This window comes from Hemitrygon akajei, chromosome 7 (genome assembly GCF_048418815.1).
Source record: "Hemitrygon akajei chromosome 7, sHemAka1.3, whole genome shotgun sequence".
Lineage (NCBI taxonomy): Eukaryota > Metazoa > Chordata > Chondrichthyes > Myliobatiformes > Dasyatidae > Hemitrygon > Hemitrygon akajei.
Window position 1 is genome coordinate 114494667 of NC_133130.1, and position 27759 is coordinate 114522425.

The 27759-nt window shown below is 40.7% G+C and overlaps 1 protein-coding gene across 10 annotated transcripts in view; it reads left to right on the forward strand.

Moving 5' to 3' along the window:
- reps1 (RALBP1 associated Eps domain containing 1) overlaps positions 1-27759 on the forward strand; it is a 116221-nt gene that overhangs the window by 31025 nt on the left and 57437 nt on the right. For 5 of the 10 annotated variants that reach the window (XM_073051790.1, XM_073051792.1, XM_073051788.1 and 2 more), the window contains exons 2-6: positions 8605-8810; positions 11229-11352; positions 18641-18765; positions 21425-21587; positions 22995-23058. In XM_073051790.1, coding sequence (XP_072907891.1) covers positions 8667-8810; positions 11229-11352; positions 18641-18765; positions 21425-21587; positions 22995-23058 — 620 coding nt within the window. In that variant the 5' untranslated portion in view covers positions 8605-8666. The remainder of the gene's footprint in view (positions 1-8604; positions 8811-11228; positions 11353-18640; positions 18766-21424; positions 21588-22994; positions 23059-27759) is intronic. The other 5 variants (XM_073051795.1, XM_073051798.1, XM_073051791.1 and 2 more) reach the window with 5 other exon arrangements.

The window sequence follows — 27759 nt, forward strand, 5'->3', positions numbered from 1 at the left end:
CATGATGTTTTGCAATTCAAGACCTTCTGCCTAAAAGCCAGCTGTAATCTTGACCATTTAAGTCAGGGTTTCTCAGCCGGGCTTCTTTGGAACCCTAGGGTTCTGCAAAAGGTTGCTTGGGGTTCCGTGAGAGATGCGATTTTAAATAATAAACATCTTTGGAATCTTGCACGGTGTTACCGCTAGCAGTGGTAGGCAGTGACTGAGCAGCCCAGTTAGCAATCTCGTTAGAGGTCTCTTAGCCCAGTATGGCAGTGCGCAGTAGGACCATGTTTATTTGGTTGAGCCCATTCTCAGATTTTAATGTGAGATAGTGGAAGCCGTTGATAATTGGAGAGCATAGTATTACATGGAGGGTAGGATGGTAGGTTAATGAGGAGTACTGTATTGCACAGAGGAGGGGATGGTGGGCTGATGAGAGTGAAGTGCATTTTCTGAGCATTGAATGAACCCACCTAACCTGGTCTTTTAGGGGCTATTATTCCCTGTATTTTGCAGACATGTCTATGGTCCACTGTGGTGATTTTTGAAGAAGAGTTGTGAGATGGTTAAGTAGGGTTCTAGGCTTAGGCCTATGGACAATTCTGATAAGAATTACAATCTTGATCATTTCACTGCCTTAGAGCAACAACAGATACAGAAAAGGGCCTGAGAGTGAGGAAGGATATTCAAAAGTCTCAAGTCTTATTGAAAACCACCTGGAAGAACTGCAGAACAAAATTGAACATTATTTTTCCTTCCTTTCAACTTAAGTGTATGACTAGGTGAAGGACCCTTTCTCTGAATCTTCTGCTCAGCTTGAGAACTTAACTGTGAGAGAAGAGGAAGAACTTTGTGAGCTGCAGTCAGGTGGTGCACTCAAAATGAGATTTACTGACCTGCTCCTGGACAAGTTCTGGATTTCTGTGAAAGAATATCCTGCCATTCATAGGAAGGAAACAAACATTTTGCTGCAGTTTTCAACTTCTTACATGTGTGATCAGCCTTTTTCTAGTTTTAACAAGCATCAAAAGCAAGGATAGAAATAGTCTCGTATTAGTTGAAGGTGAAATCTTGAGTGTGCTTATCTCCAAGTCTGACACAGAATTGAGTATTTGTGCTGCAAAAAACAAGCACAGGTTTCACATGCTTGGCCTATATTTGAGTCTGATCATGTCACTTAGTAAGAAAGTGTTCTTGTATAAAATTGTATCTTAGGCTATATTTTTATTTATTCTGTGACCTGCTTCAGACCACATCCCGGGAGTTGGAATGGTTTGTTAGAGAACTAGATTCAAGTAGACCTTCGATATGTTCCAAGGAATGTCTTAAAAGTGAAGCAGTGAATACATTTAGAAAGCTGTTTCTAAAATGGGAATATCTTATTTCCACTGGGTAGCCTCCAACCTGATGACATGAACATTGATTTCTCCAATTTTAATTTTTCTCCCTTTCCCTTTTCCAATTCCCCATTCTGGTGACCCTGTCTCTTCCTGATTTGCCCATTACCCCATCTAGTTCCCCTCCTTCCCTTTCCCTTTCTCTGTCCTCCTTTAGCCCTTTACTTCTTCCACCCATCGCCTTCCAGCTTGAGTTCCCCCGCTTCTCCACTCACCTACCCCGTCACCTTTTACTCCTTCCTATTGCTCCTATCTTTTTATTATGGCTTCGTCCTCCTCCCTTTCCAGACATGATGATGGTCTTGGCCTGAAATATTAACTGTTTATTCATTTCCATAGATCAGAGGTGTCGAACTCAATTGCACATGGGGCCAAAACTCAAAGCACACTTTAGGTTGTGGGCCGAACAGGATAAACATTTATTGAACACACTAAAACTAAACATTTTTTGAACATAAATATGAATAAAAACAGACAGGAATATTATTCCAGAAAAAATAAACTAAAACTTTAAATAACTTAAATATTTTGCTCTCCATAAAAATATCTCCTGTCAGTATTATACAAGTTAGAAATATGAGCATGCTGCAAAAAAACCCTGAAAATATAAATAAAATTTGTGCTTTTCAGCAAAAGTTAAAACAACAACAAATCAAAACACTCAGTTTTCTTTACTCTTATGCCGTTTTGTCAGAGCTGGATGCTTGGCATCTTTTCTTGGCAATAAGTTCGTTTAGGTTTGGTGTAAGGTTCTGTGTTGTGGAGATTCTCAGGATGGACTGCAGGTGTTCATCAGTGAGACGACTCCTGTGTGATGTTTTGTTAATCTTCATCACTGAGAAAAGCTTCTCACACAGATATGTGCTACCAAACATGCGCAAGGTTCGAGCCACATGTAGACGGAGCTGAGGCATTGCTTCAGGAATGGAGCGAATAAACTGTACGGGCCCTGCAGTGTCGTACTTTGCCTTTAGTGTCCCATTACACTGCAGCTTTGACTTCAGAATAGCGTTGTATACAGCAACAGACGCTTGACGCGGTAATGTTCCCGGGTAGCCTATCGGCAACTGTTGCGCTGCATTATGGGATCTGTAGTTTGCGTGTTATCAGCGCTTCATATCGCCGGGCCATTAATAATTAAAATAATAGATCTATCTAAAATGATCTCGCGGGCCGGATATAATTGTACGCCGGGCCGGATATGCCCCGCGGGCCTTGTGTTTGACACCTATGCCATAGATGTTGCCTGACCTGCTGAGTTCCTCCAACATTTTATGTGTGTTACTCTGAATTTCCAGCATCCGCAGATCTCTTGTGTCAAGCTTTGACATGTTTGATTTGGAATGATAAACTTGGTCAAGCAGCTAAAAATAGTGTTCAGAAAGTTAGGGGTCTTAAAAGGCTGAAGGAGATTGAAATTTCAGAGGCGTAATTACTGTATGAAATCTAGGATGAAAATCTTCAAGTTGATTTTTTTTTAAAAATAACTGGAATCAATATAGGTCAAGTAAAACAGGTGATGAGTGAATGGTATGATATGAGTCAGAACATGGAGTACTGCTGGATTTGGAAATTAATAATAGAGCTGGTCATAAGTACCAGTGAGCTCCGTCATGGGTACGAGCCTCCGCAGTATCCAAAGAGATCTTCAACAAGCAGTGCCTTAGGAAAACAGTGTCCATCATTAAGGATCCCCACCACCCAGGACGTGCCTTCACACTGTTACCATCAGGATCGTGGTGCAGAAGCCTAAAGGCACACACTCAGGAATTCAGGAGTAGTTTCTTCCCCCACTGCCATCTGATTTCTAAATGGATGTTGAACCCATGAATGCTGCCCTACTACTTTTATTTTTTTAAAATTTATTTTAACTTAACTATTTTATAGACATATACACGTATGTATCTAATTTTTTTTTGTTCCCAGTATTTATTTATCATTGTACTACTGCTGTAAAGTTAACAAAATTCATGACATATGCTGGTATTATTAAACCTAATTCTGACTGTGACATTGATTCTGAAATATTGCGTAACTTGTTTAATTCAACATAAAGGTCTGGATGAGTGTTTCACTGGGGAAGAACTTTTTAAACGGATGTCTGAGGCTTTCTGATTTCTCAGATGTTAATTTAAGCAGACCATAGCATTCAAAAATTGTTTAGTTGGGTGAGTGAAGGAAAAGATTTTCTATTTGTTGGCAGACAAGTGAAGACTGAGATAAATGGGCAGTTTATGGACTCCATGAGAGCAAAATACAACAAATGAGAAATGGTGAATGAAAGCTAAAAACGCTTGCCATTTTTCACATCTCTCATCAGAACAAAGTCAGTGTTTCAGCTCGTGCCCTTTCTCAGAACTTGACATTGCAGATGAGTCAAACAGGTCATGCAGCAAGAACTCTTAGCAACACTGGACTTTTAATCGATGTCAGAGTCACATACTACATTGAACAGCTAATCATGAATGCATAGTTGCATAGCAAATGAATAACAGGTCATACATGCTGATTGGTGCAAACCAGCACTGGGAATTAAAACAGAGGTCAAGATAACAAAGGGGAAGATTAATTTCTGTATAATAACATAAAAGCTTGACATAGCCAGTCAATCTGGTAGTTCAGCATCTCTATGCATTGTTCCATAGTTTTCCAAAATCATTCTTGTGGTAACTTAGACAAGGGTGTTTCGAGCATTGGATTCTTATGACGATGGGAACCAGAGTACCTGAAGTGAAAAGGTGTTTTCAACTTTGTTTTTTGCTCTCAGACTCCAGCTGGTATACATGTTTCAGTTTAACATTGTTTTGTTTGGAATATATTTACACAAATTTTCATCCAGTTAAAAATTCTCTAAAGCAAATTTCACTTGCTAGTCATTGATCACAGGCTGATCTGTTAGTACTAACTTGTTACTCAATGCTGGGAGGTGACAGCACTGATGTTCAATTAACTGAGCAAGGCAACTGTTTTCTACCAAATATGGATGACTTGTGTGTTACAGGGGTGGGGGTCGTGGCCTCGGGAAACCATCTGTAATCACAATTTTACGTAACAGGAAGCCACATTATTTGCACGTGTAAAATAAAAATTGAAACACGTTCTGGGTAGTGATTTATGAATTCCGACACCCAAACAGCCATGGCATCTGGATCATCTGGATCCCTGGGGGGGAGACTGAGAAGTGCATTCGCACAGATGTGGCAGTTACAGACTTGCTGAAAGGAATGCTAGTGGTTTCCAAATGCTGGTTAGAGGACAACAATGAGAAAGAGAGGCCAGGCCAAGGGAGTCTAAGCAGAATATTAAGAACTGATGGACTGCAAACTAAGATATAAGGGAAGGTGCCATCTCTGAGAGTGCTGCAAGTGATTATTCTTGTTTGTGCTCTTGGCTAGCATCTTACAAGAAAACTTGAGAAAACGTATACTTGCTAAGGAGGGAGTGCAGGGAAGAGTTCATTGTACCAGTTTCAACTATGACAGGTTTGCTATGAGGATGGATTGAGTAGACTGAACTCTATTCTCTGGTGTTTAGACAATTGAGGGCAGATTGCACCAGAATGTACAGCTGAGGGGTGATTTGAGGGAGATGTATAAAATTGAGGGGTATAGGTAGGGTGAATACAAAGAGGCTTTTCCTCTTTGAGGGAAAACCTCTCTGAGGTTAGGTGAGATTAGAACTAGAGGCCAAAGGTTAAGGGTAGAAGGTGAAATGGTTAAGAGGAACCTAAGGGGGAACTTCACTCAGGCTAGTGAGAATGTGGGCTGCGTTGCCAGCGGAAGTGGTGGATGTGGGCTCAATTTCTCGGCTGGATAACAGTTCAGCTCAGATGGGCTTAAGTGTTGAATGACTCTTAAAAGCCTTGCCAGGATGATTGGGTAGAGGATATTTCAACTGGCTGAGTGGTCTAAAACTGGAACCACAGCTTCAAAGTAAGGGGTAGATTGTTTAGGACTGAAATTAAACATTTTTGGTTCTCTACCCTGGAGAGCTGTGGAGGTTTGAGTACAATTCAGGCAGATTACAAGATTTCCAGACATTAGAGAAGGAGGATGGTGCTGGAAAATGGAGAAAGATCAAACAAAATTGTTACCATGAAGTATGTTTGAAGGGTCTTACCCTCCCTCATATTGTGTTCATTTGTTCTTAAAATAGTTGTTTTGAATGAGAACTGTGGCATTTTTCACTAAAGTGGTGCCATTCTATATATAATGTCCCACTTAAGTTCTTAGAGTCACAGCACAAAAACAGACTCTTCACCCATCTAGTCCATTGCAAGCTATTAATGTGCCTAGTCCCATTGACCTGCACCTGGACCATAGTCTTCCATATCCCTCCCTTCCATGTACCTATCCAAATTTCTCTTAAATGCTGAAATTGAACCTGCAATGACTTCTTCCAAGGGCACACTCTCAAATTACTGGAGAGATTTTCCCTAGTGTTCCCCTAAATATTTTGCCTTTTACCTTTGACCTCTGGTTGTAGTTTCACCCAATCTCAGTGGAAAAAGCCTGTTTGCATTTGCCCTTTCTATACCCCTCATAATTGTGTACACCTCATTTAAATCTCCCCTCATTCTCCTACACTCTTGGAAATGAAGCCTTAACCTATTCAACCTTTCCCTATTACTCAAGTCCTGGCTGCATCCTTGTAAATTTTCTCTACACTCTTTCAGTCTTATTTACATCATTCCTTTAGGTAGGTGACCAAAACTGTACACAATACTCTAATCACAAACAAGAGAAAATCTGCAGATGCTAGAAATCCAAGCAACAGACTCAAAATGCTGGAGGAACTCAGCAGTCCAGGTGGCATCCATGGAAAAGAGTACAGTCGATGTTTTGGGCCGAGAGCCTTCATCAGGACTGGAGACAAAAAGATGAGCCAGAGTAAGAAGGTAAGGGGAGGGCAGGAAGAAGCACAAAGTGATAGGTGAAATTGGGGGGTTGCGGTGAAGTAAAGAGCTGGGAAGACTGCTTTGTAAAGACTGCATTGGTCCTGCACCGATGTGGAGCTCATTGACGTCAATGAGATGGGAAATTGATTGGTGAAAGAGATGCAGGGTTGGAGAAGGTAGAATCTAATAGGAGAGAACAGAAGGCCATGGAAGAAAGAAATGGGGAAGGAGTACTAGAGGGAGGTGATGGCAGGTAAGGAGATAAGGTGAGAGAGGGGAATGGTGAAGGAAAGAGTGAAGGCATTACAGGAAGTTTGAGAAATCGCTCCTTATGCCATCAGGTTGGAGGTTACCCAGACAGAACATAAGGTCTTGCTCCTCCAACCTGAGTGTGGCCTCATCACGACAATAGAGGAAGCCATAGACCGACATGTCAGAATGGGAAGTGGAAGTAAAATGGGTGGCCACTGGCGATCCCACTTTTACTGGCAGACGGAGCTAAGGTGCTCGGTGAAACAGTCTCCCAAACTACGTCGGGTCTCACCAGTATGCAGGATGCCACACCAGGAGTACTGAACATGGCATATGACCCCAACAGACTCACTGGTGAAGTGTTGCCTCACGTGGAAGCACTGTTTGGGGCTTTGAATGGTAGTAAGGGAAGAGGTGTAGGGGCAGGTGTCGCACTTGTTCCGCTTGCAAGGATAAGTGCCAGGAGGGAGATCAGTAGGGAGGGGCAAATGGACAAGGGAGTTGCATAGGGAGTGATCCCTGCAGAAAGTGGGGGAGGAAGGAAAGATGTGCTTGGTAGTGTGATGTCGTTGGAGATCACGGAAGTCACTGAGATTTCTGTGCTTGAGGCAGGTGAGGACAAGAGGAACCCTATCCCCAGTGGGGTGGCGAGAGGATGGGTTGAGGGCAGATGTGTGCGAAATGGAAGAGATGTGGTTGAGGGCAGCATTGATGATGGAGGAAGGGAAGCCCCTTTCTTTGAAAAAGGAGGACATCTCCTTAGTTCGGAAGTGAAAAACCTCATCCTGAGAGCAGATGCAGTGGAGACAGAGGAATTGAAAGAAGGGGTTGGCATTTTTATAAGAACAGCATGGGAAGAGGTATAGTCCAGATAGCTGTGAGAGTCAGTGTGTTTCTAATAGACATTGATATTTAAGCTGTCTTCAGAGACGGATATTGAGAAAGGGGAGGGAGGAGTTGGAAATGGACCAGGTAAATTTGAGAGCACAGTAGAAGTTAGAGGCAATAGTTGAAGTCAGTGAGCTCTGCATGGGTGCAGGAAACAACCCCAATGCAATCTTGCAGTCTTTACAATGCATCTTCCCAGCTCTTTACTTCACCCCTGCCCCCGCCCCCCAGTTTCACCTATCACTTTTTGTTTCTTTGTCCCCTCCCCCATTTTCTACTCTGATTCCATATTTTTTTCTCCCCAGTTTTGGTGAAATGTCGGCTCGAAACATTGACTTTACTCTTTTTCCATAGATGTTGCCTGGCCTGCTGAGTTTCTGCAGCATTTTGTGTGTGTTACACGGTACTCCAAATTAGGCCTTTTACAACTTCAACATCATATCCCAACTCCGATACTGAATACTTCGATTTAGGAAGGCCAATGTACCAAAAGCTTTCTTTACAACCTTCTCTACCTGTGATGCCACTTTCAAGGAATTGTGGATCTGTAGTCTCAAGACAGTCATTTCTACTGCACTCCTCAGTACCCTGCTGTTCATTGTGTAAGCTTTATGTTTGTTGGTCCTCCAAAAGTGCAACACCTCACACTTGTCTGCATTAAATACATCTGTCATTTTTCCAGCTGGTCTGCATCTTTCTTGGAAATAGTTGCCTAGGAAGAAGTAGACAGGAGTGGGATGGTGTAAGGGAGGGCTTGAAGAAGCCAATTCCCCTGCTTCATTTCTCAAATCTTGAACTTTTTAAAGTAAAAGCTGAATCTGTAAATATAAAAAAATTCAGGTGATTGATTTTGTTTTAAAACAAAAAGTACAGTGAATTTGGGGCTTATTATCCAGAAGTTGCAGATGCCAAACAATTTGGAATCATACAAGTTGTTCTTGTGCTGTCCTTGTCAGTGCACCACAATTCAAAGTGTAAAGTTGCTGCTACTGGACAGTGAATTTGTAACTAAGATCAGATTGGTCACCACTTTAAAACAAAAATGATCTTTGGTTGAAACCCAACATTAACCTAGTTTATTATCTTTACAGCAATATAATCATAAATTAGTTTGGCTTACAACAGTGCAAATGTCCTATCGCACCCTTGCATTATCATCTGCCTAACCTATTTTTTTTCCTCCAACAGAGAAGGATCCATTACCCAAATCTGTATTTTCTGAGAATAAGCAGGAGCTGAGGCGTGCATCTATGTATTCTGAATCTGATAACCAGGTCCAGGGCACGTACACCAGTGTCATTCCTCCCCCTCCCAGCCGAACACAAGTCAAAAAGGTTTCTACCGGCGTGCCCCATGATGTGGTTACACAGCGAGTGCCGGCAACAGAACAACAGGTATGGTGAAACAGTCCATTGTTCTCAGTTTGTGTGAATTTCTCTCTTTTCCTCTCATCCCTATCTCCATTTTGATAATGTACTGAAAAACAGGAGACTTAGTTATCTCTTTTAATTATGAATTCAGTCTGTTGATTTGCTGTGGAGTTTGAACTTGTGATTTCTGGGTTCATCCAGCGTTGTAAGTATGACACTATCAAATGCATGAAGTATTGCTATTTGTAAAAGTAATTTACAAATGAATATACTTAAAATAATTGAAGGAAAATGCCTTTTAATGTTTTGGGAACAATCAAAATTACCATAAGACATAGGAGCAGAATTAGGCCATTTGACCATGGCTGATTTATTTTTCCCCTCCACCCCATTCTCCTGCCTTCTCCCTGTAAACTTTGACATAATAATCATGAACCAATCAACCTCTGCTTTAAATACACCCAATAACTTGGTCTTCACAGCCATAGGTGGCAATAAATTTCACAGATTCACCACCATCTGGCTAAAGAACTTGCCACTCATTTCTAAACCCCCCCCCCCCCCCCCCCAAGATATCTTCAGTACTTCCAACTGCTACTGGGAATTTCTGGCTGCTCATCACTCATGAGAAGAGAAGGTATAGTTGGGTTTTCACTGAGATCCTTATCCATGCATTAAGAGTGCACAATTTTAAAAACTACCCACCTGCTCAGACATATCATTGCCAGAATCAGATACTTTTGCAAGAAACAAATTGTGAATCCTTTGCAAATACCTGGTTCTCTGCATTAATTACTCACAAAATGTGATTTGATCTTCATCTAAGTCACAATAACAGGCATGCACAATCTGCCTAAACTAATAACACAAACAGTTGTACTTCTCATCAATACTGACTGCATCATTTTAAACAATCACAGTCTAGGTTCAAAAACTTATGTGGACTTCTGGGATGATGCCTTTGACAAAAGTTATTTGGAGTCAGGTGTTTCAATCAATGAGATGAGATTGGAGGTGTGGGTTGTAGAGGTGCCCTGCCCCATTTTTAAAAAAAAGTCAGGTTACTGACTAAGCCTGCTGTTCTGAAGAAAGATCTGTTTATGTGCACCATGCCTCGATCAAAACAACTTTCAGAGGACTGTAGAAGAAGAATTGTAGAGTTGCAGGAAGCTGGAAAAGGCTACAAAAGACCTGTAAAAAATCTTTAGAACTTGTTAAAGTCTTAGTTTATGTGGCTACTATAAGAAAAACACTGAACAAAAATGGTGTTCATGGAAGGAAACCACTGCTCTCCAAAATAAAGTCATTGCTACACGTCTCAAGTTTGCAAAAGACCACCTGGATGTTCCACAATGCTTCTGTGACAATATTCTGTGGGACAGCTGAGACAAAAGTTGGTAGAAAGTTGGCACTTTCCTATGTTTGGAGGAAAAAGGGCATTGCACACCAATACCAAAACCTCGTCTCAACTGTGAAGCACAGTGGAAGAAGCATCATGGTTGAGGCTGCTTTGTTGCCTCAGTGCCTGAACAGCTTGCAATCGATGAGGGAATGATGAATTCAAAATTGTATCAAAACATTTTACAGGATAATATCAGGGTAGTGGTTCATCATCTGAAGTTTAATAGAAATTGGATACTGCAACAAGACAATATTTCAAAGCACAAAGAGTAAATCAACAACAGGATGGTTTAAAAAGAAAATTTGTGGTTTGCAGTGGCCAAGTCAGAGTCCAGCCCTTAACCCAATTGAGATGCTGTGCCATGACTTGAAGAGGATTGTTCATGCAAGGCATCCCAGAAATATTGATAAACTGAAACAGTTCTGTATGGAGGAATGGTCTAAATTCCTCCTTGCCATTGTGCATGTCTGATTGGCAGTTACAGGAAATGTTTGGGGGTTATTGTTGCTTAAGGACGTTTAAGTAGATTATGTTTGTCTAGTATTGTGACCCAGATGAAGATCAGACCACATTTTATGAATAATATTAATGCAAAAAAACAGGTAATTGCAAACTGTTTACTAACTTTTTCTTACAACTGTATATTATGGGCGACACAATAGCATGGAGGTTAGGAAGAGCTATTAAAGCTCCAGCGACTTGTCACTGTTTATAAGGAGTTTGTATGTTCTTGTGACCATGTGGGTTTCCTCCCACATTCAAAGGACATGCAGGTTAGTATGGCTTTAATTGGGTGGCACCAGCTCATTGTTACCATGCTAAATCTGTAAATAACAAAAACAAAATATTACCACTGACATGGCGTGAAAATTGTTCTGTGGCAGCGCAGCACAAGACAAAATCTGTCACAAGTTACAAAAACTGTAAAAGGCCTTTTTTTTTCACATTAACTAAATGGTGAGCTGAAGTAGCAGCATTGATTGATCCATTGAATTTTATTTCCATGAAAATTGACTACTAAGACCTGAACTTTTCTCCAGCAGGATTCGGTTTCCCCTGTTGTCTCTCCTCATCACTCACCACCATCTTCACCAGTTGCTTGGAGGAAACAAAGCAAGCAGCATCCTAGTGGAGGTAATGCAGAGAGTATATGGACTTCCTTTGGTAAATAGAATTATTTCCATTGAGTGAAGATGGGTTAATATTCTTCTTTCTGGTTTAGAGAAAAGAAGAGTGGTTTTATTTGTCGCAGGTGCATTGAAATATCAAAACATACAGTGAAAAGTGTTGCTTTTATCGATGATGGCCAACTTAGTCTGAGGATGTGCTGGGGGCCAGCCCACAAGTGTTGCCACAATTCCAGCATCAACATAGAATGCTCACAACTCTCAAACTCTAACCTGCACATCTTTGGAATGTGGGAGGAACCAACCACTAGGAGGAAACCCATGAAGTCAGGGAGAACATACAAACTTCTTATAGACAGGTGGGAATGGAAGCCCAATCAGTGATCACTGGCACTGTAAGGTGATTTGCTAACTACTGCACTACCGTGCCATCCCCAGAAAGTCAGCTAGCACAGAGTACATTGTCTCTCTGTAAACTGAGAAGCCAATGCTATTTAGCACATTAAGATTTTTTTTTTTATAATGTTTATCAGCTTCCACCTGACTGTACATCATTCATTTTTAGCTGGTGGGAACTAATACACTTCACTTCAAGGTGGAAATCATTAGTGTTCTGGAAGACAATTTGCCAGTTGCAATAAATGTTGTAGAATTGGATTATTATTGACACATGTACTGGAGTAGTGTTTCCTCAAGCGTACTTTTGGGCATTATCAGAGACCTAAACATAAAAACATTAACAATACATTACCGTAGATTCCGGACTACAGAGCGCACCTGATTAAAAGCCGCTGGCTCTAATTTTAGAAATAAAATCAATTTTTTACTTTTTTAGGCCGCACCGGATTTTAGGCCACACCGGATTTTCGGCCGCAGGTGTCCCACGTTGTAATATGAGATATTTACACAGAAAGATATTACATGTGAGGATTTTTTAACTTTTAATTAAATCCATATGGTAACATAAACAAATACATATTGCAAATGCTTTTTTTCGAACCGTGCCTGTAACGCGGCTACTTTTAAATATACGTTGCGTATACTTTTTTACTGAACAACATTCCAATATCTCCTAACGACTGGTAAAAAATATATATACTGCAGCCTACCAGGAAAAGTTATTGATCGCCTTTAACTTAAAAGCAGCGTTCGCTCAGATCCAATGCCGCTTGCCCCCCGCCTTCCCGTTTATCGCAAACCGGTATATTTCCCACAAGACGCGGCGAAACCGGGTGTGACGTCCTAGCATCCCGCGATGTAGTACAGAAAACAAATATAGTTAAAACACTTCTAACTTTAACTAGAAAATGAATTACTAAGCGAAAATATTGTAAACTAAATAACTGCCATAAAGGCAGCACAATGCTTTTCTTCGAGTGTTTTCCATGTTGATGAGGGTGAGTACAAATGACTGATTTACAATAATTTAATTGTGAAAGTGCGCTTGATTTATCGTACAATTTCATTGGACCTCTGTGAACTACTCATCAATTTCATTGGTCTACTGTTACGAGGCAAAATGTTTTTGGCGGCATGAAAAAAAATCATGCATTAGCCGCACCGTAGTAAAGGCCGCAGAGTTCAAAGCTGTTCAAAATGTGGGAAAAAAGTAGCGGTTTATAATCCGACATCTACGGTAATTCATTTCAACATTATTTTATGTTCTGTGGATTATATTTATTCCTTTGATTTCAAAGGGTTGCTATAATTCCATTGCTCAGCAAGTTGAACCAAGGAAGTCAGAGTTGCCCCAGAGACTTCCCTGATAGTTTACAACTGCAGCAGAGATGTCTCATAATACCTCAAGGATCATCACTTTGTCCTTGTGGGGAGAATTATGAGTTCCTTGGATCCCGAGAGCGATGCTGTCTGGATCTTAACTCCTGGTAGGGTCAACCATGGTGGTGGGGGGGGGGGGGGGGAGAGATCAAATCATTAAAAAGAGGTGACATGGGGTTGGTAGGTGTTGAATCATTGTGGATAGAGCTAAGGAACTCTAAAAATATCCTGATTGGGGTTGTATACAGACCCCCAAACAGTAGTAAGGATGTGACCTACAAATTACTACAGGAGATAGAAAAAGTGTGCCACAGGGAAATATTACAACAGTCCTGGGGGGCTTCAATATACAGGTATATTGGGGAAAATCGGTCTGCTGCTGGATTCCAGGAGGAGGAATGTCTAGAGTTCCTATGAGAGGGTTTTTTTTTTTTAAAGCAGCTCATGGTTGAGCCCACTAGGGGATCAGCTATTCTGGATTGGATGTTGTGCAATGAGCCAGAATTGATTAGAGTCCTTAAGGTAAAAGAACCTTCAGGGAAATGATAATAGTATGATTGAATTCACCCTGAAATTTGAGAAGGAGAAGCTGTAGTCAGATGTGTGAGTATTACAGTGGAGTAAAGGGAAATCCAGAGGCATGAGAGAGGAGTTGGCTGGAATTGATTGGAAAAGAACACTGGCAGGGATGACTAGATGGGCCAAATGGCCTAGTTCAGCTCCTCTATCTTAATGGTCTTATGGCCATAAGATAAGGGTGAGGGGTGACTCCAGACACAGTGATCCAACCAAGACCTCAACAGTGAAGCTGGTGAAAGATGATGACACAACACAACAGCAGTGAATGCGGAGTAAGTCTGCAGCAATGTTGACCTTCATTCCTTACCACTGGACCCTGTCCTCAATCTGAAGGATTGTGTGGTGACTGCCTATGCATCAGTCTCCCCACATTAAGCAAGGTCATGTGCAGATGTTTTCCATTAAGGCATATATGTCAAACTCAAGGCCTGCGGTGGAATTATCTTTGGCCCGCGAGATAATATCTAATTACTATTAAAGCTGGCCCCAGTAATCGAAGCGCCTATGGCGTATGATATGGCTAATGCTGAGTTTATTCAGGTACCAGGTTTTCAGGGTTTTTAGTGTTTATTCGGCAGTCTTGCTCGGCAGTCTTCTTCATAAGAAACGGAATTTGTAAAGTGAAACACTTTGTAGTTATAGCAGAGACTGAGACACATGAGAGCAGGCTGAAAAAACGGAGGCAATGAAAGCTGCGTTCGCACGCGTCCGACTGATCCTGCCCGCATGAAGCTGCATTTTGCTCAATCCGGCCCGTGACCTAAAATGAATTTGACACCCCTGCATTAAGGGAATAACCTTTTATGAGAACATTGTACTCGCCTTGAGTGATCGCACTATTGCTACTACTTTGCCTGTGGAAAGCTCTATTTCAGTTTGACTTTGGGACTCTTGAGCTTCCAGGTGCTTAAAAGTTGATGCCAACAGATCTGCAAGCATTTTTAGTGAAAGATTTGCCAGCTTTGGATATATTCATTAAATATTTCTTCTTTAAATATAACTGAAATAACAGTTGATTTCAAGTGTATTAATTTGGACAGGTCATCCCTTATAATACACACAAAATGCTGGCCAGGCTGCATCTATGGAAAATAGTGAAACAGTCAATGCTTTGGGCTAAAAATCTTCATCAGGACCTTTCTGCCTGGCCCGCTGAGTTCCTCCAACATTTTGTGTGTATAACTTTGATTTCCAGCATCTGCAGATTTCCTCTTGTCTGTGTATCATCCCTTCTGCTCAGAAAGAATGCATGGTATGATAGTGTAATGCTTAGTGTGAGGTTTATTTTTTTTCCCATCTCTGAAAAGAGTTTGCACACTTTACCCATGATAATGTGAGTTTCCTCTGGGTGCTCCGGTGCCCTGCCACGTTCCAAAGACATAGGATTAGGTTTACTGAGTTGTAGGCATGCTATTTTGGCGCCAGAAGTGTGGGACATTTGCCGACTGCCCAGAACACACCTCACTTATTTGATTTTACGCAAATTGTGCATTTCCCTCTGTTTTGATGTGCATGTGACAAATAAAGCTAATATTTATCTTTAATTCTAATAAAAGTTTGAAGTTCAAAGTACAAATTTGTCACCATATACAGCCTTGAGATTTATTTTCTTGTGGGCATACTCAACTGAATAATAACCATAACAGAGTCAATGAAAGACCACTCAACTAGGGCAGAAGTGCAGAAGACAACAAATTGTACAAATATAAAAATAACAAATATCGAGAACATGAGATGAGTAATCCTTGAAAGTGAGTTCGCAGGTTGTGGGAACCTCTCAATGATGGGGTGAGTGAAGTTCTCCCGTTTGGTTCAGGAGCCTGATGGTTGAGGGGTAATAACTGCTCCTGAACCTGGTGGTGTGAATCCTGAGGCTCCTGTACCACCTTCCTGATGGCAGCAGCGAGAAGAAGTATGTTCTGGATGGTGGGGGTCCCTGATGATGGAGGCTGCTGTATTGTGACTGCATTTCATGTAGATGTGCTCAGTGGTTCAGAGGCTTTACTCGTGATGGACTGGTCAGTATGCAGTACGTTTTGTGAGATTTTCCGTTCAAAGGCATTAGTGTTTCCATACCTGGCTGTGATGCAGCCAGTCAATATACTGTCCACTGCACCAAGAGAAGTTTGTCAAAGTTTTAGATGTTATGCCGAAACTCCATAAGCTGCCAAAGAATCAGAGGTGCTGCCGTGCTTTCTTCATAATTGTACTTGCGTCCTCTGAAATAATAACTCCTAGGAATTTAAAGTTGCTAACCCTATCTACCTCTGATCCTCTGAGGACTGGCTCATGAACCTCGGGTTTCCTTCTTGTGAAGACGTTATGACATCATTCAGCCAGATTTTCAATCTCCCTCCTATATGCTGATACGTCACAACCTTTGATTAGGTCTACGAAAGTGGTGTCCTCAGCAAACTTGAATATAGCATTGGAGCTGTGCTTAGCCACTCAGTAATAATGTAAGGTTAGTAGGGCAGGAGGCTCAGCACACAGCCTTGTGGTGAACCTGTGCTGATGGGGGTCATAGAGGGAAAGTTGTTGCCAATCTGAACTGATGGGTCTGCAAGTGAGGAATTCCAGAATCCAATTGCACAAGGAAGTATTGAGGCCAAGGTCTTGGAGCTTATTGAGCTTATTGATTAGTTTTGAGGGGAATGACTATTTCTTTGCTGTTTTCTAACTTATTATTCTGGCAGGTTTATCCAACAGTATAATCACCTTTTTTCTTACAAAGAGCAACAATAAATTATATGTAATCTCTTTAATTGTCAAAGCAATGTCTTGCCTTGCCTGTTTTTTTTTTGCCTCCTAAAAATGTGTTGTTATAGGTTGCTTCCTGCACATGTCATATCAGTCCTCCTGTTCTTGTTTTGAAATGGGCACTGAACATTGAATGCAGGCTCACGATTGAGTTTTCCATGAGCCTATTTATATCATGCAGGAGAAGTCCGTAGGGAGCAAGCATAGTGGCTGAGATCGCTCATTCATCACAATTGTAGTAGCAATCTTGGGTTAGCTATCAATATAACTTGAACATGCTGTCCTTGCTTGTAATGCTTTACGTGTTGAGGGTATATTTTTGAACAAATGGGATCAAGACTTGATCTGAATGGTATAGGGATCTTTAATGAATTTGCAAGTTAACTAGCCTGGAAATCAGTTTTCAAACATAAGAGTTGTGGTAAAGTTAGGAGAAGCACTGATATAAAAGCGAGTCATTTCTCTTTGTTAAAATAGAGAATTCCTACCACCCCCCCAAAAAACAAGATAAAATACATAGTGGAGAATATATTTTTTAAAAAGCCTTTGATCCCAAAGTTAGATATTGATTTGGATTCTGGGAGGTTTGCTTGTGTTTCAGTTGTTCCATGGTAATATTTGCCAGTGAAAACCTCAATCCGATAGCCTTGAGTAAATTGAAGCAGTACCTAGTATTAGTGATGTGTAACAGTGTACTTTTTGGCTTCTTAACCATCATTACTAACATTAAATTATCTTGAATGATGCCAAACATGTACAGTGGCATGCAAAGGTTTGGGCACCCCGGTCAAAATTTCTGTTGCTGTGAATAGTTGAGTGAGTAGAAGATGAATTGATCTCCAAAAGTCATAAAGTTAAAGATGAAACATTCTTTTCAACATTTTAAGCAAGATTAGTGTATTATTTTTGTTTTGTACAATTTTACAGTGGGGTAAAAAAGGAAAGGAGCACCATGCAAATGTTCGGGCACCCCAAGAGATTTGAGCTCTCAGATAACTTTTACCAAGATCTCAGACCTTAATTAGCTTGATAGGGCTATGGCTTGTTCACAATCATCGTTAGGAAAGGCCAGGTGATGCAAATTTCAAAGCTTTATAAATACCCTGACTACTCAAACCTTGTTCCAACAATCAGCAGCCATGGAAGAGTCATCAGAAGAAAACCTCTCCTGCGTCCTCACCACAAAATTCATCGTCAGAAGTTTGCAAAGGAACATCTAAATAAGCCTGATGCATTTTGGAAACAAGTCCTGTTGACTGATGAAGTTAAAATAGAACTGTTTGGCCGCAATGAGTGAAGGTATGTTTGGAGAAAAAAGGCTGCAGAATTTCATGAAAAAAGCAGCTCTCCAACTGTTAAGCACGGGGCTGGATCGATCATGCTTTGGGCTTGTGTTGCAGCCAGTGACACGGGGAACATTTCACTGGTAAAGGGAAAAATTAATTCAATTAAATACCAGCAAATTCTGGAAGCAAACATCACACCGTCTGTTTAAAAAAAAGCTGAAGGTGAAAAGAGGATGGCTTCTACAACAGGATAATGATCCTAAAGACACCTCAAAATCCACAATGGACTACCTCAAGATGCGCAAGCTAAAGGTTTTGCCATAGCCCTCACAGTCCCCTGACCTAAACATCATTGAAAGTCTGTGGATAGACCTCAAAAGAGCACTGCATGCAAGACGGCCCAAGAATCTGACAGAACTAGAAGCCTTTTGCAAGGAAGAATGGGTGAAAATCCCCCAAACAGAATTGAAAGACTCATAGCTGGCTACAGAAAGTGTTTACAAGCTGTGATACTTGCCAAAGGGGGTGTTACTAAGGACTGACCACAACATCATAGCTGCCAATCTCTATGATCATCTTTCCATTTTTGTTATTTTGAAACTGTAAAAGATGAAAATAAAAAAGTAATCTTGCTTAAAATATTGAAAAAATGTGTCATCTTTAACTTTATGCCTTTTGAAAATCAGGTCTTCTTTTACTCGCTTTGCTATTCACAGTAACAGAAATTTTGACCAGGGGTGCCCAAACTTTTGCATGCCACTGTATTCTACACAGCCGGTGTCTAGCTTACTTCTGATCTCTTGCTCAATTTTAATGTATTTACAGAATTTTTATTACAAAATGCATTTAATGACAAGCTTGCAACATGTTTTATTTTTTATATATTTGAACCTTAATCTTAAATGGTGCTTTACATTCCAGGGTCGGTTGCTGGTGATGGAATGTGGCCAGCCCACTCTCCCCCTCCCAACCAAGAGAACTGGGTGAGTTTTACTGATACACCCCCAAGCAGCACACTTCCAACAATGCATCCTGCTTCTGTTCAGGTAAGCATGGACAGTAGAGCATCCGGAAGTTGTTTGTTGTAGTCATTGATTTTTAATTTAATTTTAGTATTCATAACATTACCCAACATAGAAATGTTATTTTAAGTATATACAGTAACCACCCCCTCCAATGCAACTGTTTGGAAATTTGACCTTTCGGAATTGCAAACATTGGAGAGAGGTGGAATAAAGTTCACTCAGATTTTATTTGCGGGATGAGGGCAGTAATTAAATCATCACAATTTATTTACAACTTTCTTTTCCAAAACTGCACTTCCCTGGAAAAAGACTGCGACCATATATCTTATCTTTGCCTCTCAGTCTCCATCACTCCAGGGAAAACGGTCCCAGCCAATCCAGTCTGTCCTCGTGACTGACAAAAGGCCTCCAGTCCAGACAATAATCTTGTGAATCTTTCTGACACCCTGTCCAGCTTGTTCACTTTCTCCCTGGAGTGTGGTAACCAAAACTACTTGTAATGTTCCAAGTGCAACCTAACGGTGGCATCACCCAAGCATAGCGGTTAGCATGATGCTATCTCTTGCAGCTCAGGGTGTTGGAGTTCAGAGTTCAATTCTGATGTCACCTGTAAGGAATCTTTACATCCTCCCTATGGAGTGCGTGGTTTTTCTCCAGGTGCTCCAGTTTCCACCCACAGTGCAAAGACGTACCAGTTAGTAGGCTAATTGCTCATTGTAAATTGTCCTGTGATTAGGCTAGGGTTAAATTGGGGGTTGTTGGGTGCCAGATCTCGAAGGGCTAGAGGGGTCTGTTCCGTGTTGTATCTCAATAAATAAATGACCAACAATTTGTATAGTTCAAATTTGAAGTCGCAATTGCTATACTTTTTTGTCGGTTACATAATAAAAGTAGAGGGTAGATTGAAATATTGAGCTTGAAATGGTGTGTAGGGTCAGGGGAATACAGAATGTAGTGATAGCACTTGTGGAAACAGTCATGTTGTCTTTGTTACATGTATGGATGGATAAGAACGTAATGTGTTATCGGGTAATAGTCAGCCCTCCTTATCTGCGGATTCAATCAACCGCGGATTGGGAAAACCCGGAAGTTCTCTCTTCAGCACTTGTTGCTTGAGCATGTACAGGCTATTTTTTCTTGTCATTATTCCCTAAACAATACAGTATAACAACTATTTACATAGCATTTACATTGTATTAGGTATTATAAGTAATCTAGAGATGACTTAAAAGTATAGGCAGTCCCCGGGTTATGAATCAGTTCCATTCCTGAGTCCGTCTTTAAGTCAGATTTGAAGTCGGAGCAGGTACATCTGGTGTTATTTAGCGTTAGTTAGTCAAACGTTTTTCTTAGTATATAGTACATATTTTACCTTTCTATGCATATAAAACACTTAAGAAACATACATATTTCAATAATTTAACCACTGCGTTGCTTAGTAATAATTGTCGCTTTCATCGGGGCAGGGCCTTTCACATTCTCCATTAAAATTGTTCCGATTGTTGACCGACTGTAGCCTAACGCTTTTCCAATGACCGATGGCATTTCACCTCTTTCCGATTACTTTATTACTTCCACCTTATTTTCAATCGTGATCGTGATTATTTTCATGAACAGAAACTCTGCGGATTCAGAGCTCCGCCGCCAGGTCCTAATGTCCACCGCATGGAGACATGTTAAATAAAGTCCAGGGTTCCGCTGGGTCCTAAAGACCACCGCACTTATACATGTTAAATAAGGGAGTTGAGAATCTGCGAATTTTGGTATCCACGGGGGGTGGGGGGAGGGGTTCCTGGAACCAATCCCCTGCGGATAAGGAGGGCTGGCTGTATACAGAATTATTTTGTTACATTCTGATTAATGGCCACTGTTATGGGATTGACAGGCTCTTTTTTAAAAAAATGTACAGATTATTATTAATGTGATTTGAACTTTGCTTTTATTTTTCTTAGTTTATCTACCTTGAGGCATAGATGAGTGGATAGCCAGGGACTTTCACAGGGTGGAAATGGCGAATACAAGGGGGCATAGTTTTAATGTGTTTGGAGGAAAGTATAAGGGGGAATGTCAAACATAAGTTCTTTACACAGAGGTGAGTGCGTGAAGTGCCTTGCCAGGGGTGGTGGTAGAGGTAGACACATTAGGGGTATTTAAGAGACCCTTAGATAGGCACATGGATAATAGAAAAATGGAGGACTATGTAGGAGGATTGTGTTAAAGTGATCTTAGAGTAGGTTAAAAGGTTGGCACAACATTATGGACTGAAGGGCCTGTATTTTGCTAGACTATTTTATGTTCTATCTAATCTACAGCAAAAATCCAAGTGGAGTTTATGGGCTATTACTGCATAATTTGTTCTGCTATTGTGACATTATATTTCTTCCCAAAAAAGAGAAGTTGACCGTACAGTCAGTTATTTAAATAAATTTGGATTACCTGTTGTAATACAAGCATTGCCACAGTAGTCTTTTGGGTAAAGGTCCTGGACTTCTATCTTTGGGGCAGCTGTATGTCAGAAATTCGGGCTGTGATCACAGTTTGAAGTGAAAAGCTGATTTTTTGCCTTGCTAAGTTAGTTGAATAATATTGTCATCTTGGTTATGCCAGTCTGGTAGCTTAGCAAATTACTAGGATGGATTTATAGTGCTCTGAAGTAGTTCATCTTGGGTTTGTTCTGCAGGAACACACAACTGTAAGGACTGTAGCATCCGCTACAAATGCCATGGAAATCCGTAGGCAGTCCAGCGGCTATGATGATCCTTGGAAGATTACTGATGAGCAGAGACAGTATTACATCAACCAGTTTAAAAATATTCAACCAGACTTGAATGGCTTTATTCCAGGTATGATTTGAAAACTAGTCTCATGTTCTATGTGTGAAACCTTTTGGAGAACTAATGGATGGACACTGCATAAAAGAGACATCATTAAATCAAGTTTTTTTCCAAAAGTGGCAAGCTATCCTTTTTTTTTGTTTGCTGTCTTTGGAGGAAACAGAAGAGTTGAGGGTTACAAACTACTTTTACTTGTGAGGAAGAGGACAGTTTACACTCCATATAACAGCAGAAGTGTATTTAAAAATCAATCATAAAGATGTGTATAATTTTTACAACCTGCATTCTCTCAGAATATCTTAATCTTGTGTGGCAGGTTGCTTCTATTATGTTGTGTCCAATCCACTGGTGTCATTAAAAGTAAGTGCAGTTATTCTGGTCCAACATTTTTAAAGCAATTAATACCTCCATGCTTTAAAGATCTTTACTATTGTTTGGCTATAAAAGTTTGACTTGGAATTCCATTCATTAAAGAGAAAGTGGGAGCCATATTTCAAGTACATGCATGCGCACATTCAAGATTGAGCAGCGTTTTTGTGTGGAGTTAAAATCAGGACATTGGGTGGTCAAAGAAAAGCACTTGATGATAAAAGAAGAGGTGGAGATGAAGGAATTCGTCACTTATCCATTATAATTTTCCCCAAATCTATTTTACTACTTTTTCCACTTCACTGCAGTTTGTGTTGTATAGCTTAAGAACATAAACATTATGCCACAGTATAAACCCCTCAGCCAACAATGTTGTGCTGATCTTTTAACCTACTCTAAGATCAATCTAACCCTTCTCTTCTATGTAGCCGTCCATTTTTCTGTCATCCATGTGCCTATGTATGAATTTCTTAAATATCCCTAATGTAGCTACTCTACCACCATCCCTGGCAGGGTGTTCCATGCACCCACCACGCTCTGTTTTTAAAAAAAAAAACAGACACGCACGCACGCGCGCACACACACACGCACACACAGACACGCACACACGCGCGTACACACACACGCGCGTACACACACACGCGCGTACACACACACGCGCGTACACACACACGCGCGTACACACACACGCGCGTACACACACACGCGCGTACACACACACGCGCGTACACACACACGCGCGTACACTCACTCGCGCGTACACTCACTCACTCACTCACTCACTCACTCACTCACTCACTCACTCACTCACTCACACACTCACACTCTCTCTCTCTCTCTCTCTCTCTCTCTCTCTCTCTCCCACCCTGCCATGCCTTCCTCTAATCACCTTAAATTTATAACCCTCTTGTTGGCCCTGGGGAAAATGTCTCTGGCTATCCACTGAATATCTCGTGCGTTGCTATAAAGTGGATATTTGTTAATCCTAACGATAAAGGGTACTGGTGCTATCAAAAATATTCTTACCAACTTGTTGTTTTCTTACAGGATCTGCAGCTAAAGAATTCTTCACAAAGTCCAAATTACCAATTCTCGAGCTTTCCCACATTTGGTAAGTTACTACATTTTCAAATATTTCCTTATTGAATGGCTTGGTGAGAGGTACATATTAATAATATATTGCCATTATACCAAATGCTTTCTGAAAGTACAGGATCATTGATAGTTATTTCCTGCATTTCTGTATTGTTGTATTTCCTGTGGTCTACATGCTCAATACTCTTTAAATTCCTCCTTGCACTGACAAAGCTTACATAATTAACATGAGCTTGAAACTACTCTTGTAATGTCGAAATTCAAGACCTTGTTCCGAGATGATAGGCAATTATCTCATTCCAAAGTATAGTTAAAGTAAGTATACATTAGAAGTAAGTAAGTTGGTTCAGAAGGAGTTAGACTAGAAGATTGAAAAGTGAAGTTCAACAAAACTAGCATGTAAGGAACTTTTTAAGCTGCTGTTGGATCCTGATGCTTTTGTGATCCAAAGGTTCTTCAGAAGTTACGAATGAGTCATAAGCATGTTGCTTATGGTTGTTTTATTATTAAATGTTACAATAGCAAAGAAGAACAAGAAGTGTCAAGAGAACAAAAAGACCAGACTAAAAAGAAGTCACCGCCTTATCATACCAGACTACCGATTTCAGTGATAACAATGAATTTATAAGACAGACAGACATACTTTATTGATCCTGAGGGAAATTGGGTTTTGTTACAGTCGCACCAAACAAGAATAGTGTAGAAATATAGCAATATAAAACCATAAATAATAATAGGTACCGTAGATTCCGGACTACAGAGCGCACCTGATTAAAAGCTGCTGGCTCTAATTTTAGAAATAAAATCAATTTTTTAATTGTAAAGGCCGCACCGGATTTTAGGCCGCACCGCTACTTTTAAATATACATACGTATCGGTAACACAAATTACGTTGCATATACTTTTTTACTGAACAGCACGAACAACATTCCAATATCTCCTAGCGACTGGTAAAAATATATATACTGCCAGCCTTTAACTTAAAAGCAGCGTTTTCGCTCGGGTCTGACGCGCTTGCGTAACGCGATCGGGTCTAATCGGGTCTGACGCGCTTGCGTAACGCGATTGGGTCTAATCGGGTCTGACGCGCTTGCGTAACGCGATCGGGTCTAATCGGGTCTGACGCGCTTGCGTAATGCGATCGGGTCTAATCGGGTCTGACGCGCTTGCGTAACGCGATCGGGTCTAATCGGGTCTGACGCGCTCGGGTCTTGCTTTTCTTCGAGTATTTTCCATGTTGATGAGGGTGAGTACAAATGACTGATTTACAATAATTTAATTATGAAAGTGCGCTTGATTTATCGTACAATTTCATTGGACCTCTGTGAACTACTCATCAATTTTATTGGTCTACTGTTACGAGGCAAAATGTTTACGAGGCGGCATGATAAAAAACCATGTATTAACCGCTCCGGATTAAAGGCCGCAGAGTTCAAAGCTGTTCAAAATGTGGGAAAAAAGTAGCGGCTTATAATCCGGAATCTACGGTAAATTATGCCAAGTGGAAATAAGTCCAGGACCAGCCTATTGGCTCAGTGTGTCTGACAATCTGAGGGAGGAGTTGTAAAGTTTGATGGCCACAGGCAGGAATGACTTCCCATGACGCTCACAGTTGCATCTCGGTGGAATGATTCTCTGGCTGAACGTACTCCTGTGCCTAACCGGTACATTTTGGAGTGGATGGGAGACATTGTCCAAGATGGCATGCAACTTGGACAGCATCCTCTTTTCAGACACCACCGTCAGAGAGTCCATTTCCACCCCCACAACATCACTGGCAAAATAGCTGGATTAAAGTATTATGACACCTATTACTGAAAACTAAGAACTTTCAAGGAAAAAGTTGAATTACTGGAAAATTCACTAGGCAATTAGATGTATATATGGTGCCAATGAAAGGTAAACTCCCCTGGCTCCATTCACTCCTGGAAGTTGTCATGTTTTATTGTTTTACAACATTTGAATCACAGTGGATTTAATTTGGCTTTTTTTGACACCGATCAACAGAAAAAGACTTTCATGTCTTCATAGTGTAGTTTTTGCCAGGCCACTGTCTCACCAGCGTTGGACCTGCTTGAAACAGGTGTATGTTTACTACAATCAATTGAAGCACCTTGACTACACACAGGTCTCCAAAAACAGATCTCCGTTTAACTAATTATGTGACTTCTGAAACCAATTGGCTGCACCAGTGATTATTTGGTGTGTCATATTAAAGAGGGTAAATACTAATGCAATCAATTATTTTGTATTTTATATTTGTGAATAATTTAGATCACTTTGTAGAGATCAATGTGACAGGAAAGAGTTTTTTCTGTTGATCAGCATCAAAAAGCCAAATTAAATCCACTGTGATGTAGAATAATAAAACATGACAACTTCTGGGGGGTGGTGTGAATACTTTGAATACTTTTTATAGGCACTGTAAGTGATTATATAAAATTACAAGCAAGGATAGGAAAATTAAACTATGGGGAAGGATAGAAGATCATCTTGGCAGAGCAGCACATTGAATAGTTACTACATTATCTTGATAGCAGTGATATAGTTTTGTTTGGTCTGTAACCTGGCTGTTTACAATTCTCATTGTGCAGTTGAATATTTACAACAGTAATGATGTAAGCTGAGAGCTGATCAATATGGAGGCAGTGTGTTAAAAGTAAATGAGTAGCCATTCACTTCCCCTCCATGCAAAATCTTTAGCTTATTTTTAAAAAGATTAGCTTGCTTTGTTACGTGTACATCGAAACATGGGGAAATGCATCATTTGTGTCTATGATCAACAATATCCGAGGATATACTGACGGCAGCCTGCAAGTTTCCTCATTCTTCCAGTGCCAATGTAGCATGTGATAGAGTAGGAGGGGCCAGAGGAGGAGGTGTTGCATTGCTTGTCCAAGAAAATCTTATGGCGGTGCTTTGGAAGGATAGATTAGAGAGCTCCTCTAGGGAGACTATTTGGGTGGAATTGAGGAATGGGAAAGGTGTAGTAACACTGATAGGAGTGTATTATAGGCCACCTAATGGGGAGCGTGAGTTGGAAGAGCAAATGTGTAAGGAGATAGCAGATATTTGTAGTAAACACAAGGTGGTGATTGTGGGAGATTTTAATTTTCCACATAGATTGGGAAGCTCATTCTGTAAAAGGGCTGGATGGTTTAGAGTTTGTGAAATGTGTGCAGGATAGTCTTTTGCAACAATACATAGAAGTACCGACTAGAGATGGGGCAGTGTTGGATCTCCTGTTAGGGAATGCGATAGGTCAGCTGACAGATGTATGTGTTGGGGAGCACTTCGGGTCCAGTGATCACAATAGCATTAGCTTCAATATAATTATGGAGAAGGACAGGACTGGACCTAGAGTTGAGATTTTTGATTGGAGAAAGGCTAACTTTGAGGAGATGCGAAGGGATTTAGAGAGAGTGGATTGGGTCAAGTTGTTTTATGGGAAGGATGTAATAGAGAAATGGAGGTCATTTAAGGGTGAAATTATGAGGGTACAGAATCTTTATGTTCCTGTTAGGTTGAAAGGAAAGGTTAAAGGTTTGAAAGCGCCATGGTTTTCAAGGGATATTAGAAACTTGGTTCGGAAAAAGAGGGATGTCTACAATAGATATAAGCAGCATGGAGTAAAGGAACTGCTCGAGGAATATAAAGAATGTAAAAGGAATCTTAAGAAAGAGATTAGAAAAGCTAAAAGAAGATACGAGTTTGGTTTGGCAAATAAGGTGGAAGTAAATCCGAAAGGTTTCTACAGTTATATTAAAAGCAAGAGGATAGTGAGGGATAAAATTGGTCCCTTAGAGAATCAGGGTGGTCAGCTATGTGTGGAGCCGAGGGAGATGGGAGAGATTTTGAACGATTTCTTCTCTTCGGTATTCACTAAGGAGAAGGATATTGAATGGTGTAAGGTGTGGGAAACAAGTAAGGAAGTTATGGAACCTATGACAATTAAAGAGGTGGAAGTACTGGCGCTTTTAAGAAATTTAAAAGTGGATAAATCTCCGGGTCCTGACAGGATATTCCCCAGGACCTTGAGGGAAGTTTGTGTAGAGATAGCAGGAGCTCTGACGGAGATCTTTCAGATGTCATTAGAAACGGGGATTGTGCCGGAGGATTGGCGTATTGCTCATGTGGTTCCATTGTTTAAAAAGGGTTCTAGAAGTAAGCCTAGCAATTATAGACCTGTCAGTTTGACATCAGTGGTGGGTAAATTAATGGAAAGTATTCTTAGAGATAGTATTTATAATTATCTGGATAGACAGGATCTGATTAGGAGTAGCCAGCATGGATTTGTGCGTGGAAGGTCATGTTTGACAAACCTTATTGAATTTTTTGAAGCAGTTACGAGGAATGTTGACGAGGGTAAGGCAGTGGATGTAGTCTATATGGACTTCAGCAAGGCCTTTGACAAAGTTCCACATGGAAGGTTAGTTAAGAAGGTTCAGTCGTTAGTTATTAATGCTGGAGTAATAAAATGGATTCAACAGTGGCTAGATGGGAGATGCCAGAGAGTAGTGGTGGATAATTGTTTATCGGGATGGAGGCCGGTGACTAGCGGGGTGCCTCAGGGATCTGTTTTGGGCCCAATGTTGTTTGTAATATACATAAATGATCTGGATGATGGGGTGGTAAATTGGATTAGTAAGAATGCCGATGATACTAAGGTAGGAGGTGTTGTGGATAATGAGGTGGGTTTTCAAAGCTTGCAGGGAGA